Source organism: Ochotona princeps, chromosome 21, assembly GCF_030435755.1.
Source record: "Ochotona princeps isolate mOchPri1 chromosome 21, mOchPri1.hap1, whole genome shotgun sequence".
Classification (NCBI taxonomy): Eukaryota; Metazoa; Chordata; class Mammalia; order Lagomorpha; family Ochotonidae; genus Ochotona; species Ochotona princeps.
The window spans coordinates 35698573-35711992 of record NC_080852.1 but is presented as its reverse complement, the minus strand read 5'-3'; the positions used below and the strand labels follow the sequence as shown (position 1 = coordinate 35711992).

At 46.1% G+C, this 13420-nt stretch overlaps 1 protein-coding gene across 4 annotated transcripts in view; it reads right to left on the bottom strand.

Moving 5' to 3' along the window:
- LOC101516337 (uncharacterized protein C3orf20) overlaps positions 1-12676 on the bottom strand; it is a 35036-nt gene extending 22360 nt beyond the window's left edge. Inside the window, exons 1-6 of one of the 4 annotated variants that reach the window (XM_058678390.1) lie at positions 12546-12676; positions 5455-6124; positions 4378-4518; positions 3092-3220; positions 1828-1963; positions 556-834 (exon numbers count right to left, since the gene is read on the bottom strand). In XM_058678390.1, the coding sequence (XP_058534373.1) occupies positions 556-834; positions 1828-1963; positions 3092-3220; positions 4378-4518; positions 5455-5938 (1169 nt within the window). In that variant the 5' untranslated portion in view covers positions 5939-6124; positions 12546-12676. Of the gene's footprint in view, positions 1-555; positions 835-1827; positions 1964-3091; positions 3221-4377; positions 4519-5454; positions 6125-10340; positions 10563-12545 lie in introns of those variants that run through there. The other 3 variants (XM_058678389.1, XM_058678388.1, XM_058678391.1) reach the window with 3 other exon arrangements.
- Between the last annotated feature and the right edge of the window lie 744 nt (positions 12677-13420).

Below are 13420 nucleotides of genomic sequence, written 5' to 3'. Positions count from 1 at the left end.
GTTCCAAACTTAACACAAAGCTACAGTGATGATAATAAGAAAAATGAGGTGGTACTGACTAAAGGATGCACATACCTGTCCACAGAATAGACTAAAAAATGAAAAAATAAAAATACACATACACAGTGGACTGATTTCAGATGAGGGTACAATGACCATTAGATGGGAGAAGGAATTTAAGCAATGGTGCTAGACTACTTGAATATCTATGGGCAAAGGCCTGAGAATTGGAAGAAGCTCCTGGTTGCAGCTTGGCTCAGCTCTGGCCATTGTGACTACTTGAAAAGAGAACCAGTGGATGGAAGATCTTTCTCTCTTCTATACAAATCTGACTTTCTAATAAGATAAATAAATTAAAAAAAATTTTTTTAATCAGACCATCAAAACTAAAAAAACCCTCGTTAACACCTGGAGTCCCATCACCAGGGCTCTTAAGGAGTGAAAAACTCAAGGGAATTCCTCAGATGTCCTAAGTCCAAGAGATGGTGGGAGTGGGGAGGTGGTGGAGTGGGGGGTAGGGGGGTGCCGAATGCGGGCATCCACACAAAAGGATACTACACGAAGGAGGAGCCGTCGTAGAAGGTGTAATGCAACTTAATGGGTTTCTTGGGCACCTTCTGCTTTTGGAGGTGGTGTCTGCCATGAGCACGCTGGGTGGCAGGCTGATGAGAAGCAGGACTGGAGGTGTGAGCACCTGAGGCATGGGGGTGACTAGAACTCGGGGCCTGAGAGTCCATTTTGGAGTTGGACACTGGGGATGTCTTTGTCCCATAGTTGCGGACAATCATCGGGTAGGAGATGCTCTTCCCTTTCCAGGCGGCTCGCTCAGCTTCTCTGAAGAGATCAGTGTGTCTGTCACCACCAGGCTGCACTCACCAGACAGTCCCATCCCACTCCCTGCCTGCTCCCTAGAGTACCAGTCTTAACACGCCTCCCTCATCCTTATATGTAGCACTTTAGGGGAGCACTAGCACTGTTCTGGGACCCTCCAAGACCAGCACTTACCTAACTGCTCTCCTGACTGTGGTGGTAAGGACCAAGAGGTCAAGAGGTGGGACTGTGTGCAGAAAGGGTCTGCTCAACCCCTAATCCTGAATTCCAGGGCAAGAGAGCCTTGTTTGAGAAGGTCATAGCCAGGAGGCCAGCTGGGTGGCTCGACATGAACTATGCTCTGGCCCAGTGACCTCCTCCCCCGGCAGACACACCTGCCTTATCTGACTGAGATACTACATGGGAATAGGTTCTTAAATTCTTTAGAGTCTGTGTTCTTATGCTGATAATGTGCTAGGCCTCGTGGGACCAACATCATCAATACCATTAACTACCCTTGTCTGTTTTCTGGGAAGAGGGAGCAAGGAGAGGTTCCTCTTTTCTTTTGTAGTAGAGAACCTGACAAACTATCTTAAGAAATCTAATGTCATGACCCAAAGGCCGCAAATGGTAAGGAGCCACAGAGAGGGCATAACTGGGTAAACAGCACAGGGTGCAGGTGAAGGCCCTCTGCTTGAGGCCTGGGGAGCTGAGGGACCCCAGGCAGCTCCTCATCCATCTGGGATGCCTCTGTTTCCTCTTCTGCAAAACAGGCATTGGCCTTGTCTTCCCGCTGTGGCTGCAGCAAGATCACATAGAAAGGATGGTCAGGGTGGAAGGACCAGAACATGCGCCCACTCCTGGGATGCCACTCCTGAGGCTACCATGGGCAGTAGCATGCAACTGCTGACCCCTGGCAGGAATCACACACTTCCTAACTACCCCTTTGGGGCTCTCAGCTGAGAGTGGGGTTGAGAAGTCCTGCCCGTCACCCAAAACTCCACTGCTACAGCTTACATATGGCAACACAACTCCTGCAGTTTCTCCCTGGCCTCAGGACAGGGATCTCTGAAGTCCACACTGTCAGGAGATGCCACTGATCCTTGATGGAACAATGTGAAGATGTCTTTCACGGATCTGGACTTGCCTGTAGCTAGAGATGAAGAGGTTAGAGAGGTGCTGTAGAAAGTGGGATCTCAGGATGATCACAGGGGCCAGGAATAGTCCAAGGACAGCATCCCCTGAACATCAGAGCCACATGGCAGAGGGCAGGGGACTCGGGCTCCTCAGGGACAGCAACCAGGGAATGGTCACCCATAGAACAGACATCAACTGCGAGCCGACTGTCTAGGGCATGTGAGACCAGTTAGTACAGAGCAGTGAGATGGCCAGGAAGCAAAACAACAAATAACCATCACAACCACCTGAGTGGGGGCCAGGTGGGGCACACTGCGACCCCGCACCACACCACCCCCTTTACCAGGAAGGAGAGTGAGACCACAGGAAGCCGTGTCACCAGGCCAGCCAGGGCAGGGGCGGGAAGCATCCACGCTTCTCAGCCTCCAGCATCTTACCTGCAGCATCTGTGGAAGCAATGGGACAGTCTCAGTGCTGCCCTCCCCCTGCACCTCAGCCAGTGCCACTCTCCCCTCCTCCTCTGACCTCCCTCCTCACAGCCCACCAGGAGGGCTCACAGCCCTGGCTCCTCTGCCCCCTCCCAAAGCTGCTGGCTGCACACTTCCTGTTCTGCTGCTAGATCCCATCTGCCTCCATCTGTTCTTGAGCCCCTCCTCTGCGTGTGTCTTCCTTGGTCACTAGGAGTGCATTCCCCTGCCCTCACACCCCAGCCCAAGTAAGGACACAGCTAGAGTCTGTTCATCCGGGGATCCAAATCCCTCTGTTCACAATCAAGGTGCCTCCCTGCTGTGGAACTAGACAGCATGTCCCTGAGCAGCCTGGCTGGGCTTGGGACCCACGTGTGGAGGAAGGAGGGGGACGGTGTGGAGGGAGGTGCCAGGGAGGGGAAGTGCATTTCAGTGACTGGAGGGCACAGGCACATGGAAATGATGAGACCACGTGGTGGTGGGGCTCCAGGGCTTCTCTGGGAGACAATCTGGGTCAATCTCTGCTGGGTCTCCAGCCAGGGCAGCTACGACCCTTCAATTCCAGAAGACACAATCTCATCAACCCCAAAACCTACAGACACTGCACGGCAACCTTCCAGTCTTCTAGCCCACACTCCTGTTCTCCTAAACGAGGGTCATGAGATCTTACTGGAAACTATTTTCACCTATTTTCTTCTTTGTGCTCTTTCCCGTTGAGAGGGAAAAGCTCAGACAGGCTGTGGAAGGCTGGTAAGTCAGCTGGTAGGGGGAGTTCACTCCTATGGTAGAGAAGTTCCTGGGGGACTCTGCAGAGGAAAACAACAGTGCAGCTGCTCTTCATGTTTCAATTACAACTTAGAGGTATTCTTATTTATTTAATTAAATTAGCTAATTTTATTTATTTAAAAATTATTTTTAAAAATTTTATGGAGGGCAGAGTCACACACACACACACACACACACAGAAGAGGTCTTCCATCTGTTGGTTCATTTCCTAGTTGGCTGCAATGACCAGGGCTAGGTTAGTCCAAAGCCAGGAGCCTGGAACACCATCTGGTTCTCCCATGTGGATGGCAGCAACCCAGGTAAGTGGCTCCTCTTCTACTCTTCTGCCATATGTATTAGCAGGTGTCTGGACCTGAAGCAGGACAGTCAGAACTCCTGCGTTTGTGCTCCAGTAACAGATAACAGTAACACGGGCAGTGGCTTAACTTACAGCTCCACAAGTTTGGCTCCATCATTTTAATTTTTTTCCAGCTAAAAATGTACCACTGACTTATTTTTAAGCTGTATGATGGGCCAGATATTCTAAATGTCTTATTTTTAAAAAGATTTATTTATTTTTATTGGAAAGGCAGATATACAGAGAGGAGAGACAGAGAGGAAGATCTTCTGTCCATTGATTAACTCCCAAGTGGCCACAAAGGCTGGAGCTGTGCCGATCCTAAGCCAGGAGCCAAGAGCTTCTTCCAGGTCTCCCAAGTGGGTACAGGATCCCAAGACTTTGGGCCGTCTTCAACTGCTTTCCTAGGCCACAGGCAGAGAGCTGGATAGGAAGCGGGGCTGCAAGGACACGAACCAGAACCCATATGGGATCCCTGCACATGCAAGGTGAAGACTTCAGCCACTAGGCTGCTATGCTGGGCTCAAAAAGCTTGAATTTTTAAAATTGGTCCTTCACTACAAATAGATTGAGAAGCACAGCTTTAGGGAATGTTCTAGGAGAGATGTTAGATTGTAAGATATAAACATTTCCCAGCACACAGATACCCCGTGTCCTGTTCTCCACAGGAATTGTATAAATCTATCCACTTATCTCTAGCTTTTGGGAATCCTTGTTATTCCATATCCACCTCAACCCATGAAAAGGTTCATCTTTCAGATTCAGAGTTTTATCTTTCTATGCCCTCGCCTTTGGTACTGTTTGTATTTTTCACCTAGGAGCTGAAGCTTGGATACCCACCTTTGCCCATCTGTCCCTTGCTGAAGCCGCTTTTCCTAACCATGCCGAGCATGTAGCTGAAGGCCATCTCCTTGGCGTTGAGATGCAGCAGCTGACTGGCTTCCACGAAGCGCCTGGGGATGTCCAGAGGGTTGGCTCCAACTAAAGGAATGATAAAAGACAAAATGTTTCCTCCCTACACAAGACTGATTCTCTCACAAAACAAGCTCTGTTAACAGTCCAGGAAATAAGGGAGAAAATCTAATCCTGGAGTAAGCAATTGTGAGGGCCTCCCAATGAAAGGGTCTCAAGCATCAAGATGCAACAGGAGGCACTTTGCTCCCTGTTCCCTTGAATGTCTCTCTCCCTGTGAGCAGGGCTAGGGGATGAAGCTCCTGATTTTGGAAGCGATGCAGTGTTGGAAAGGCTCAACTAGTTCTAGGTCCCAGCCTCGGTACTGGGCGATGCCCTCACTCAGGAGGCAGCCTGGTTTTCCTAACTTCCCCTGGTTCTAGCTGAGCTGGTCTACCTGTCAGTTAACATCCAGATTCTCAAATGTCACTTATCACTCCCCTTGGGGCGACTATCTTTCTCCATCTGTGCATGATAACCAAAGGCTCCCTTAGAACACCCCGACCTCACACAACTCCCACTGCTCACCTTCCAATCGGGGTTTGGAATGGAAGGAAAAATGGAGGAACACAGAGACAGCAGGATGATGCTCTGAAATGCTTGGGAGTAGTATTGTTTCATATTTTGGATTTTAGAACATTTGCATACTTAAAATGAGATGCCTGGGAATGGAATACAAGTTTAAACATGAAGTTCGTTTACGTTTCATATACATGTTCTGCACATATCCTGAAGATAATTTCAAATCATATTTTTAGGGTGCCTATGTTTTTGACTGTCACCCCTCATACGAGGTCAAAGATGGAATTTTCCTCTTGGGGCATCATGCTGATACTCAGAAAGCTTTGGATGTAAGAGTGTTTTCAATTTCATATAAAGGATCCTCAACATGCACCCATTTGTGGAGGTACAACAGACACACTAACACGCACAGCTTTGCCAGGAGTCTGGGGAGGCCAGCCTTACCACATGCAGACTCTTCCATGACCTTCATTTTCAGGGTGAGCAGCTCAGTCAGCACGTGAATGGACTGCTGCTGAAACTTGTCCAGGGTCTCCTGGATGGTGGGCCTCAGAGGAGCAGGGCTAGGAGAGGAGATGGAGTGCTTGGCGGCCCCGGTGACCACTGGCAGGATTGGCGGCAGTGCTCGTGGGGGTGGGGGTGGGGGTGGCTTCTTCCGAGTGGCGACAGGCACAGGGATTGGTTCCACATGCACCATAGTGGGGGCCCCGAAGCTGATTTCCAGGCCCAGAATGTTGGATGGGGCAGGCACTGTGGGGTCTGTGATGAGTTCCTCCCAAGTGAACTCAAAAATGTTTCTGATGCCCTTCGGTACAGCAATTCCCTCTTTCCTGCAACGTACAAGGAGTTTGGAGACGTGGGCCAGCAGCTTGGGGGCCATGGCGGCATACTGCAGGTACAGTTCTCGGTTACTCTTGAAATCGCTCATGGTGCCCAAGCACCAACGCTGCTAGGTGATACTGGCTGTCTCACAGAATAGAAACTTGAGGTATGAAGAGTCAGAGTGCTCTGACAGACTGGTGGCAGTGAGCCAAAGTTCTTACTTATGGAGAAGCCATGGAGACAGGCTGGAACGTACTGGAATGGCCCTCACAGGTCATTTAATCAGTGGTTCCTATACACAAAGGCAAGGCAACAATTGGTCACTGCCTGTGGGAGGACAAAATCATGCTCCCCCTCCCTTATCTTCCCAGAGACACTGCCAGGGAGAACTCATTAGTGAGTCACTTTGGAAAGGGCAAGGGGAGGAGGTTCCACAAGAGCTCTAGGGAGAGTTGTACAAACTGAGTACCTAGGGTAGGACCTCGGAGGTGCTGGGGGAATGGAACGGTTGGGAAAGGAGAAAGTCAGTCAGACATCTGAGGGAGGAAGGTGTGCACCTAATCTATCAAGGAAAATCTTCAGAATCAGGGGTTTCCTTGGCTCTCTCTCTGGAGACAAGGGGACATACCAGCCTTTGGCTGTAATGCCAGGATGCGCATGGAATGCTCTAATGACAGATAGGAATGAATGGGGAGAACAGATTTTCATAATTCAAACACCATTATAATCTACCTTACTGCACACAAAGACATCACTGATTGACGGATGTGCCATTTTACAAGAAAGAAAACAACTAAAACCCAGACAATGCTTACTCTTTTCCTTCCCAAACCTCAACCTCTGGAGCCAACTCGAGTTTGCCATTGCAAGACAAGTGCCTGGGACCTTGTCTTCAGAACCTGTTGCCTGGCCACGTTTCCTGGCACCACCCTGCAGTGAGCAAGCCTTTGTTGTTTTGCTAATGAGGAAGCCTGGTTCTTGGTCTGGAGTCACTTGTCTGCAGACTCCTGACACAGAGGCTTCTCCAAGCACCATAGTTCTCCATGTCCTTCATGGTCTCTGTCCACCTGACAGTAAGACACTCTAAGAGAGTGGAGACAGGGGTCAGGACATTGTTTGGCCTGGCAGTTAAGATGCTGGTTAAGGCACCTGCATCCCACTAACTGAGTATCTGGGTTTGGTGGCTGGCTCTTCCTCTTTATACCAGCTTCTTGCTAATGTGCATTCTTGCAGGCAGCAGGTGATAACTCAAGTAATTAGGTCCCTGCCACTCCCATTTGAGACCCGGATTGGTTTCTTGGCTCTGTGCTTTGGCCTCCCATCCTGGCCACTGTGGGTATCTGGGGAATGCAAAAGCTGATGGGAACTCTACTACTGCCTCTTAAATGAACGAGTAAAATGAGCTCTTCAAGCAATAAGAATCCCAAAAAGCTAACCTTTCAACATCCTTCTTCTTTGCACATGAAATGATGTCCTACATCTGTTTGTTGTCCTCCCGTCCTCAGCTTTGCAGACTCAGGAAAAAATAGATGGTTTTTGGAGTTGACAAGTTCAGAGAACAAAGAAACCACTTAGGATTTTGGTCATCTGGGCAACAAGCCAGAGGAATCTGACCTTGAACAATTATGCAGGGCAGTTTTTTTTTTTCAAGCAGGACTCAAATGAAGGGAAGACAACAACCAATACATTCCTAGAAATGTTAACTGATTTGGTAGTATCTCCCCAAACATCACTGCCATGTGTCCCTTTTTATTGGGTTTCTTTGGAAGATATGCCTTATAAATACATAAAAATTGATTTTAAAAGGTTTTATTGAAATATAATTAACATACCTACTATTAATACTATAAAATGTATAATGGTTTACAGTATAGTTGAGTAACTTCTACTCCTCATCACAGGCTATTTTCATCACCCTAAGGGGTGGGGGAAGCTAACAGAGACTGCACCCTTTTCTCCGCAAGCCCAGGTCATCATCAATCCAGTTTCTGTCTTCATGGATTTGCCTGCTCTGCACATTGCCTACATGTGAAGTCACACAGTATTTGGCTTTTTGTGACTGGCTGTTTTCCATGGTACAATGTTTAGATTTATCCATCTTCCAGTCCTCTATTCTCTTTTAGAGCAGAATGATATTCCATTATACGGATATGCCATACCTTGTTAATACAAGTTGTGGGACATTTCAGTTGTTTCTTTTTGGCCACTGTGCATAATGCTGCTATGGCCATGCTTGCATAAGATTTGGGTGAATGTAAACTTTCACTCTCTCGGGTAGAAATGTTGGGACACACGTGGTCCCTCTGAGCTTAAACTTTTGGGGAATTTTCAGACTGTTTTCCAAAGTGTCTGCACCATTTTCCAGTTTATTACATACAAGTAATGTTATGGGAACTCCTTGTCAACTCTGTTTTTGATTCCAGTGTCACCCTGGTGCTGGTGAAGTGATACCTAATTGTAGTTTTGACCAGCACTTCTCTAATGACTAAGGATGTTGGATATCTTTTCATGTGCTTACTGGTCATTTTATATCTTCTTTGGAGAAATGTGTATTCAGATCTAAATGCCATCTTTAAAGAAAAGTCCTTTTTTATTAAATGCAGAAATAGCCTAGGCTTATGGATCACCTCCCTGGAGAGAACACTTCTACTTTGGCTACTGCTCTTGTCATGTGTGTCTGGAATGGATGAGATGGCTGTATTTCCAGCGGTCATTTTCAGCCATGAAACCTCCTTGAAGAGGGCAGCTGTGAAGTAAACATGGCTACACAAAGAGTGGTATTTAGGGTGACAGTTAAGACGACTATGCTCCCATAAAGGGGGATGGGAAGCGGGGCGGCTGGGACATGAACCTGCACCCATATAGGATGCTAACCCGTGCAAGGTGAGGACTTTAGCCATTAGGCTACTGTACTGGTCCCTTCAGACTTCTTTTTTAAAGATTTTTTTTTCTGTAAGGCAAAGTTAGAGAGTGAGGGAAGAGGTGAGGAGAAGGGAGGAGAGGAGAGAAGGAGGATAGGGAAAGAGGGATGAAGGAAGAGAGAGATCTTTTATCTTCTGGTTCACTCCCCAAATGGCTGCAATGGCCATGGCTGGGCTGAGTCAGAAACCTCATGCAGGCCTCCCGCATGGGTACAAGGGCTCAAGTGCTTGGGCCGTCTTCCACTGCTTTCCCAGGTACATTACCAGGGAGCTAGATTAGAAGTGGAGCAGCCAAGACTCAAATGAGATAAACATCCGTGTCACATGCCTCAATGCGCTATGCCACACTGCTGGCTTCTCAGACCACTTCAGACATAGAATTCCTGCACTGGGAGGAGGGTTCATAACTGTGTTCAAAAAGAACCCTGGAATAGGTGCCTGGCATAGCAGTTAAGCCATTCTTTATTACACCCTCATCCTATGCTGGAGTGGCAGGGTTCACATCCCAGCTCCATATCCAGGTCTAGCCTCTTGCTATTGCACACTCTGGGCAGTGGCAGCTGACAGCCCAGTACTTAGGTTTTGTGACCAATGTGGGAGCCTTGGACTGAATTCCTGTCTCCGAGCTTTGGTCTGGTCCAGGACTAGCTATTGTGGACATTTGGGGAGTGAACCAACAATTGGAAGCTCCTTCTCTGTTTCTGACTTTCAGGTCAATAAATTAAAAATACATTTTTAAATGCAGTTATAAAAACAATTCTGAAGCACCACAGTCTTATGTGAAGAGGTGCTGTTGGGCAAAGAGAGTAGTTAGTTCAAGTTAATACCAATTTTAACTCAGGAGAAGCTTAATTCCTACAATGATCATTAAGGAATAGAGTAAGGTGCAGCCTACCTCCGAGAAGTGCTTACCACCAGACCAAATTACTACCATTATAGACACTTTCATAGTTGGGGAGAGTATGAGAGAAAAATATCCTGGAGAAAGAAGCTGCTTAAACTGAAGGTTGGCAAAGGGGTCATACATCTGCCTACCCCTAATACTGAACAAGCACATTTACCAGGTGGTAACCTACAAAAGCAGTCTGAGGGCCCAGCATGATGACTCAGTGGCTAAAGCCTCGCCTTGCATACACCAGGATCCCATAAGTGTGCCGGTTCGTATCCCAGCCTCTCCACTTCCCATCCAGCTCCCCTGCTTGTGACCTTGGAAAGCAGTAGAGCATGGCCCAAAGCCTTGGACCCTGTACCCGCATGGGAGACTGGAAGAAGCTCTTGGCTTCAGATCAGCTCAGCTCTGGCTATTGCGGCTACTTGGGGAGTGAACCAGCATAGGGAAGATCTTTCTGTCTCTCCTTTCTGGAAATAAGCCTTTCCCATAAAAATAAAATAGATCTTTAAAAAAAAGCAGCCTGAAATTTTAAGATAAATACCACAGCAGAACATTAATCCTAGACCAGGGTGATAAGTTTTCACTAAAACACTAAACTTCATGTGAAATTTTGATTTTCTAATTGTCTTAGACGATAACACCAATTCCAATGCCACGTAACTTACACCTGCAAGATACATCAACAAGTAGCTTACAGGTTCAGATGGGATGAGCCAGGGACCGACAATCTTCTCTCACGTAAGTACAGTAGGTCAACAAATTCTTTTTGATTATCATCATTCACCTTGGTTATGTGGGTTTTCGTGAATTGCTTGACATATAACCAACTTCACTTGACTGGCTTCAAAGGAAATGACACACAATGACTTAGCTACCAGATGTTGCATTAATTGTAAAGACAAGAACCCTCCTGTGTTCTAATTCCAAATTCTATTGCCTCATCTGTAGATCACCAGACAACTGAGCACTGCACAGCTGCTTTCAGAGGGAATAAATTATCCCACAAGCCCCGGGCAAATGTACAATAAAACATAGTAGGGATCTCAAGGATATGCAATTGAACATACTCCTGTGGGAATTCTGCAAGCAAACTCAGTGATTTATTGAGTCAATTCAAATGGGTATTATCAAAACATGCAAGGGCCTAGACGAGAGGTTACAATGAAAATAAATAATTCAAAGCAATTTCTTCTAAAACATTCCCTTAGCTCCATAAAGTGTGGTCAGATTTTCCACAAGGAATTTTTCTTCATTATTTGTTCCCAAGTTCATCATAGCTATAGAATTTCTTGACAGTTTAATGTACACCTGGGAAGAATTTCTTGGTCAACCCTTTAGTGCCACTGGGAAGATTATATGTAGCGGGGCCACAAGGAAAGTAAACACATCTCCTGGTGCTGTGTTATTCAGAACCACAGCACCATAGGCATGTGCCTCTGAGGCCAGCAGGACAAAGAAAATCTCAGTTTCATTCACTGAAATTCAAAACTGGATATATAACTGAGTTATTAGAAAACATAAATATGTTTGAAACAAAATTGATAGAAATCTACTTTTTCAACAGTTTCATGTATCTGAGTACAGATCAAGTATTCCTGATGAAAAGCGATCATCCAAACTGAGGCTATAAGTGGATACGCAGTAAATTTTGAAGACTCAGTATGAGAAAGCAATGGAAAATACCCAGTCATAATTTCTGTACAACGATTACACATTCAAGTATTTTCGATATAGTACCTTAAATAAAACATATTCTAAAGTTAATTTTGCTTTTTAAATATAGTTCTTAGAGGACTGAAAAATGAAATGCCTATCTTAAATTTCTTGTGGACCACACAATTTGGAGCCTGGATCTAAACTTGACGAAGTCTATCGCTGTCTGCTGGACACATTAGTACAGGCACGTAAGGAAAGGAAAAGCTTGGTGATGATGAGTTGGTTTTTTGTTTGTTTTAAAATGTATTTATTTTCATTGGAAAGGCAGCTACGCAGAGAGAAAGATCTTCTGTCCGTTGGCTCACTCTGCAAGTGGCTCCAACAGCTGGAGCTAAACTAAGCCCATCTGAAGCCAAGAGCTTCTTCTGGGTCTCTCACGCAGGTGCAGGGTCCCAAGGCTTTGGGCCATGCTCTACTGCTTTCCTAGGCCATAAGCAGGGAGCTGCATGCGAAGTGGAAGAGCTGGGACTATGGAACAAGCAAGGCAAGGATTTAGCCACTAGAATATTGTGCCAGGCCCCATGATGATGAGTTATGCAGTAAATCCTCGTCTAAAAGCATTAAATTCCACAAAACCCTTAACTACATTTATACTGTGAAAAAGACACTAGAAATAGATTTACAGTCTTTATAACCGCAGAGAAAAACGTGACTTTAGGAGTTGAATCCATTGTGACCAAGCGCTGAGGTACGTGACTGCTTCACTGCTCACCCCAGGAGCTCTGGGCAGCAAGTCACCTGCTGTGGTCTCCAGCATGACCACTGGCTTCCATATTCACGTGCTCTTGCCCATGCTTGGCTCGTCTGCCCTTTCCTTTTCTTTTCTACTCCACAATCTGCTTGTCACATCCTTCTGTCCTACCAGGCAAATCTTTCCCCAATCCTATTCCCCCCTTTCTTCTTCCCTTCTCCTTTTCTATAGTATTTCTCATAATTTTATAATGTACATTCTACCTTTTTCCTTTAGGTATTTCAGGTTTTCTTTTTGTTTCTTACACCACCGTCACCTTTTGTTGTTGATTTGAAGCTTACATTTAGTCCTAGATCCATTTCATGTTGATACTCACATACGATATGAGGTCAAACTTCATGTGCATTCTTTCACATGCTTGTTCCTGAAATGTTTGTTGAAAAGACTGTTGCTTATTGGAAGCTTTTGGTACCTCTGCCAAAAATGAACTTACCATAAATGGATTTATTTCTGGACCCTTGACTGTATTCCTCTGATGTGTGCATCTATTTCCAAGCCAGACTACCTTCCTGGATTACTTTAGCTTTGTGTTTTGAAACCATGAAATCTGAGTCTTCATTTTTGTATTTTTCCAGGTTCTTTGTATTTCCACATAAACTTTCAGAATACATTGTAAATTTCTGCGAAAAAAAAAAGCGGGGGGACAGCTGGGTTGGATACCTTTAATGTGTTTTATAGGACATGTATTTGCCTGATTAGGCTGACAGAATAACTGCCCACAGGAGAGGCAATTTTTTTCCTTTCTGTGTTTATTGGAGGTAAATTTGTAGCAATCCATGAGTTTTCCTAAGATTATTTGTAACCAGGGAAACAATATCAAGACCAAGGGTATATGAAAAATAGTGACTCTAGAGGTTAAATGCAAATGGTCAATAGGTTCCTCATGTGCCACTCTGATGCCACATGACTCTCAAGTGTGCCATCTGGAATGCTACTGGGGACACTCATATTCACATGGCTATGTGTGGGACTAGCACCACTGCCATTACAGAGTCCCACAGGAAGGCAGACACCTCTGTCACTCCTCTCCTTTTCACTTATTCACTTTAAAAATTTGTGTTAGCAGGTGCTCACTTGGCTCAGTGGCCTACAGGCTGGCCAGATGACAGGGTGGTTCCTAGCAAGAGTGCTGTCCTTCTTGAGTCCTGTCCATCCGCCTCTTCCTACCAAGAACTCTGTTCTAGTACACACAGTTCCAAGGCTGATCCTCCCTGATTTGGAGGGCTTAGAGTAAGGCTGACGTGGAGGTTGGACAAGCTGGGTAAGGAGCATCAGTCTCTGAGTCAGGCCTGGCAGTCTTGAATGCGA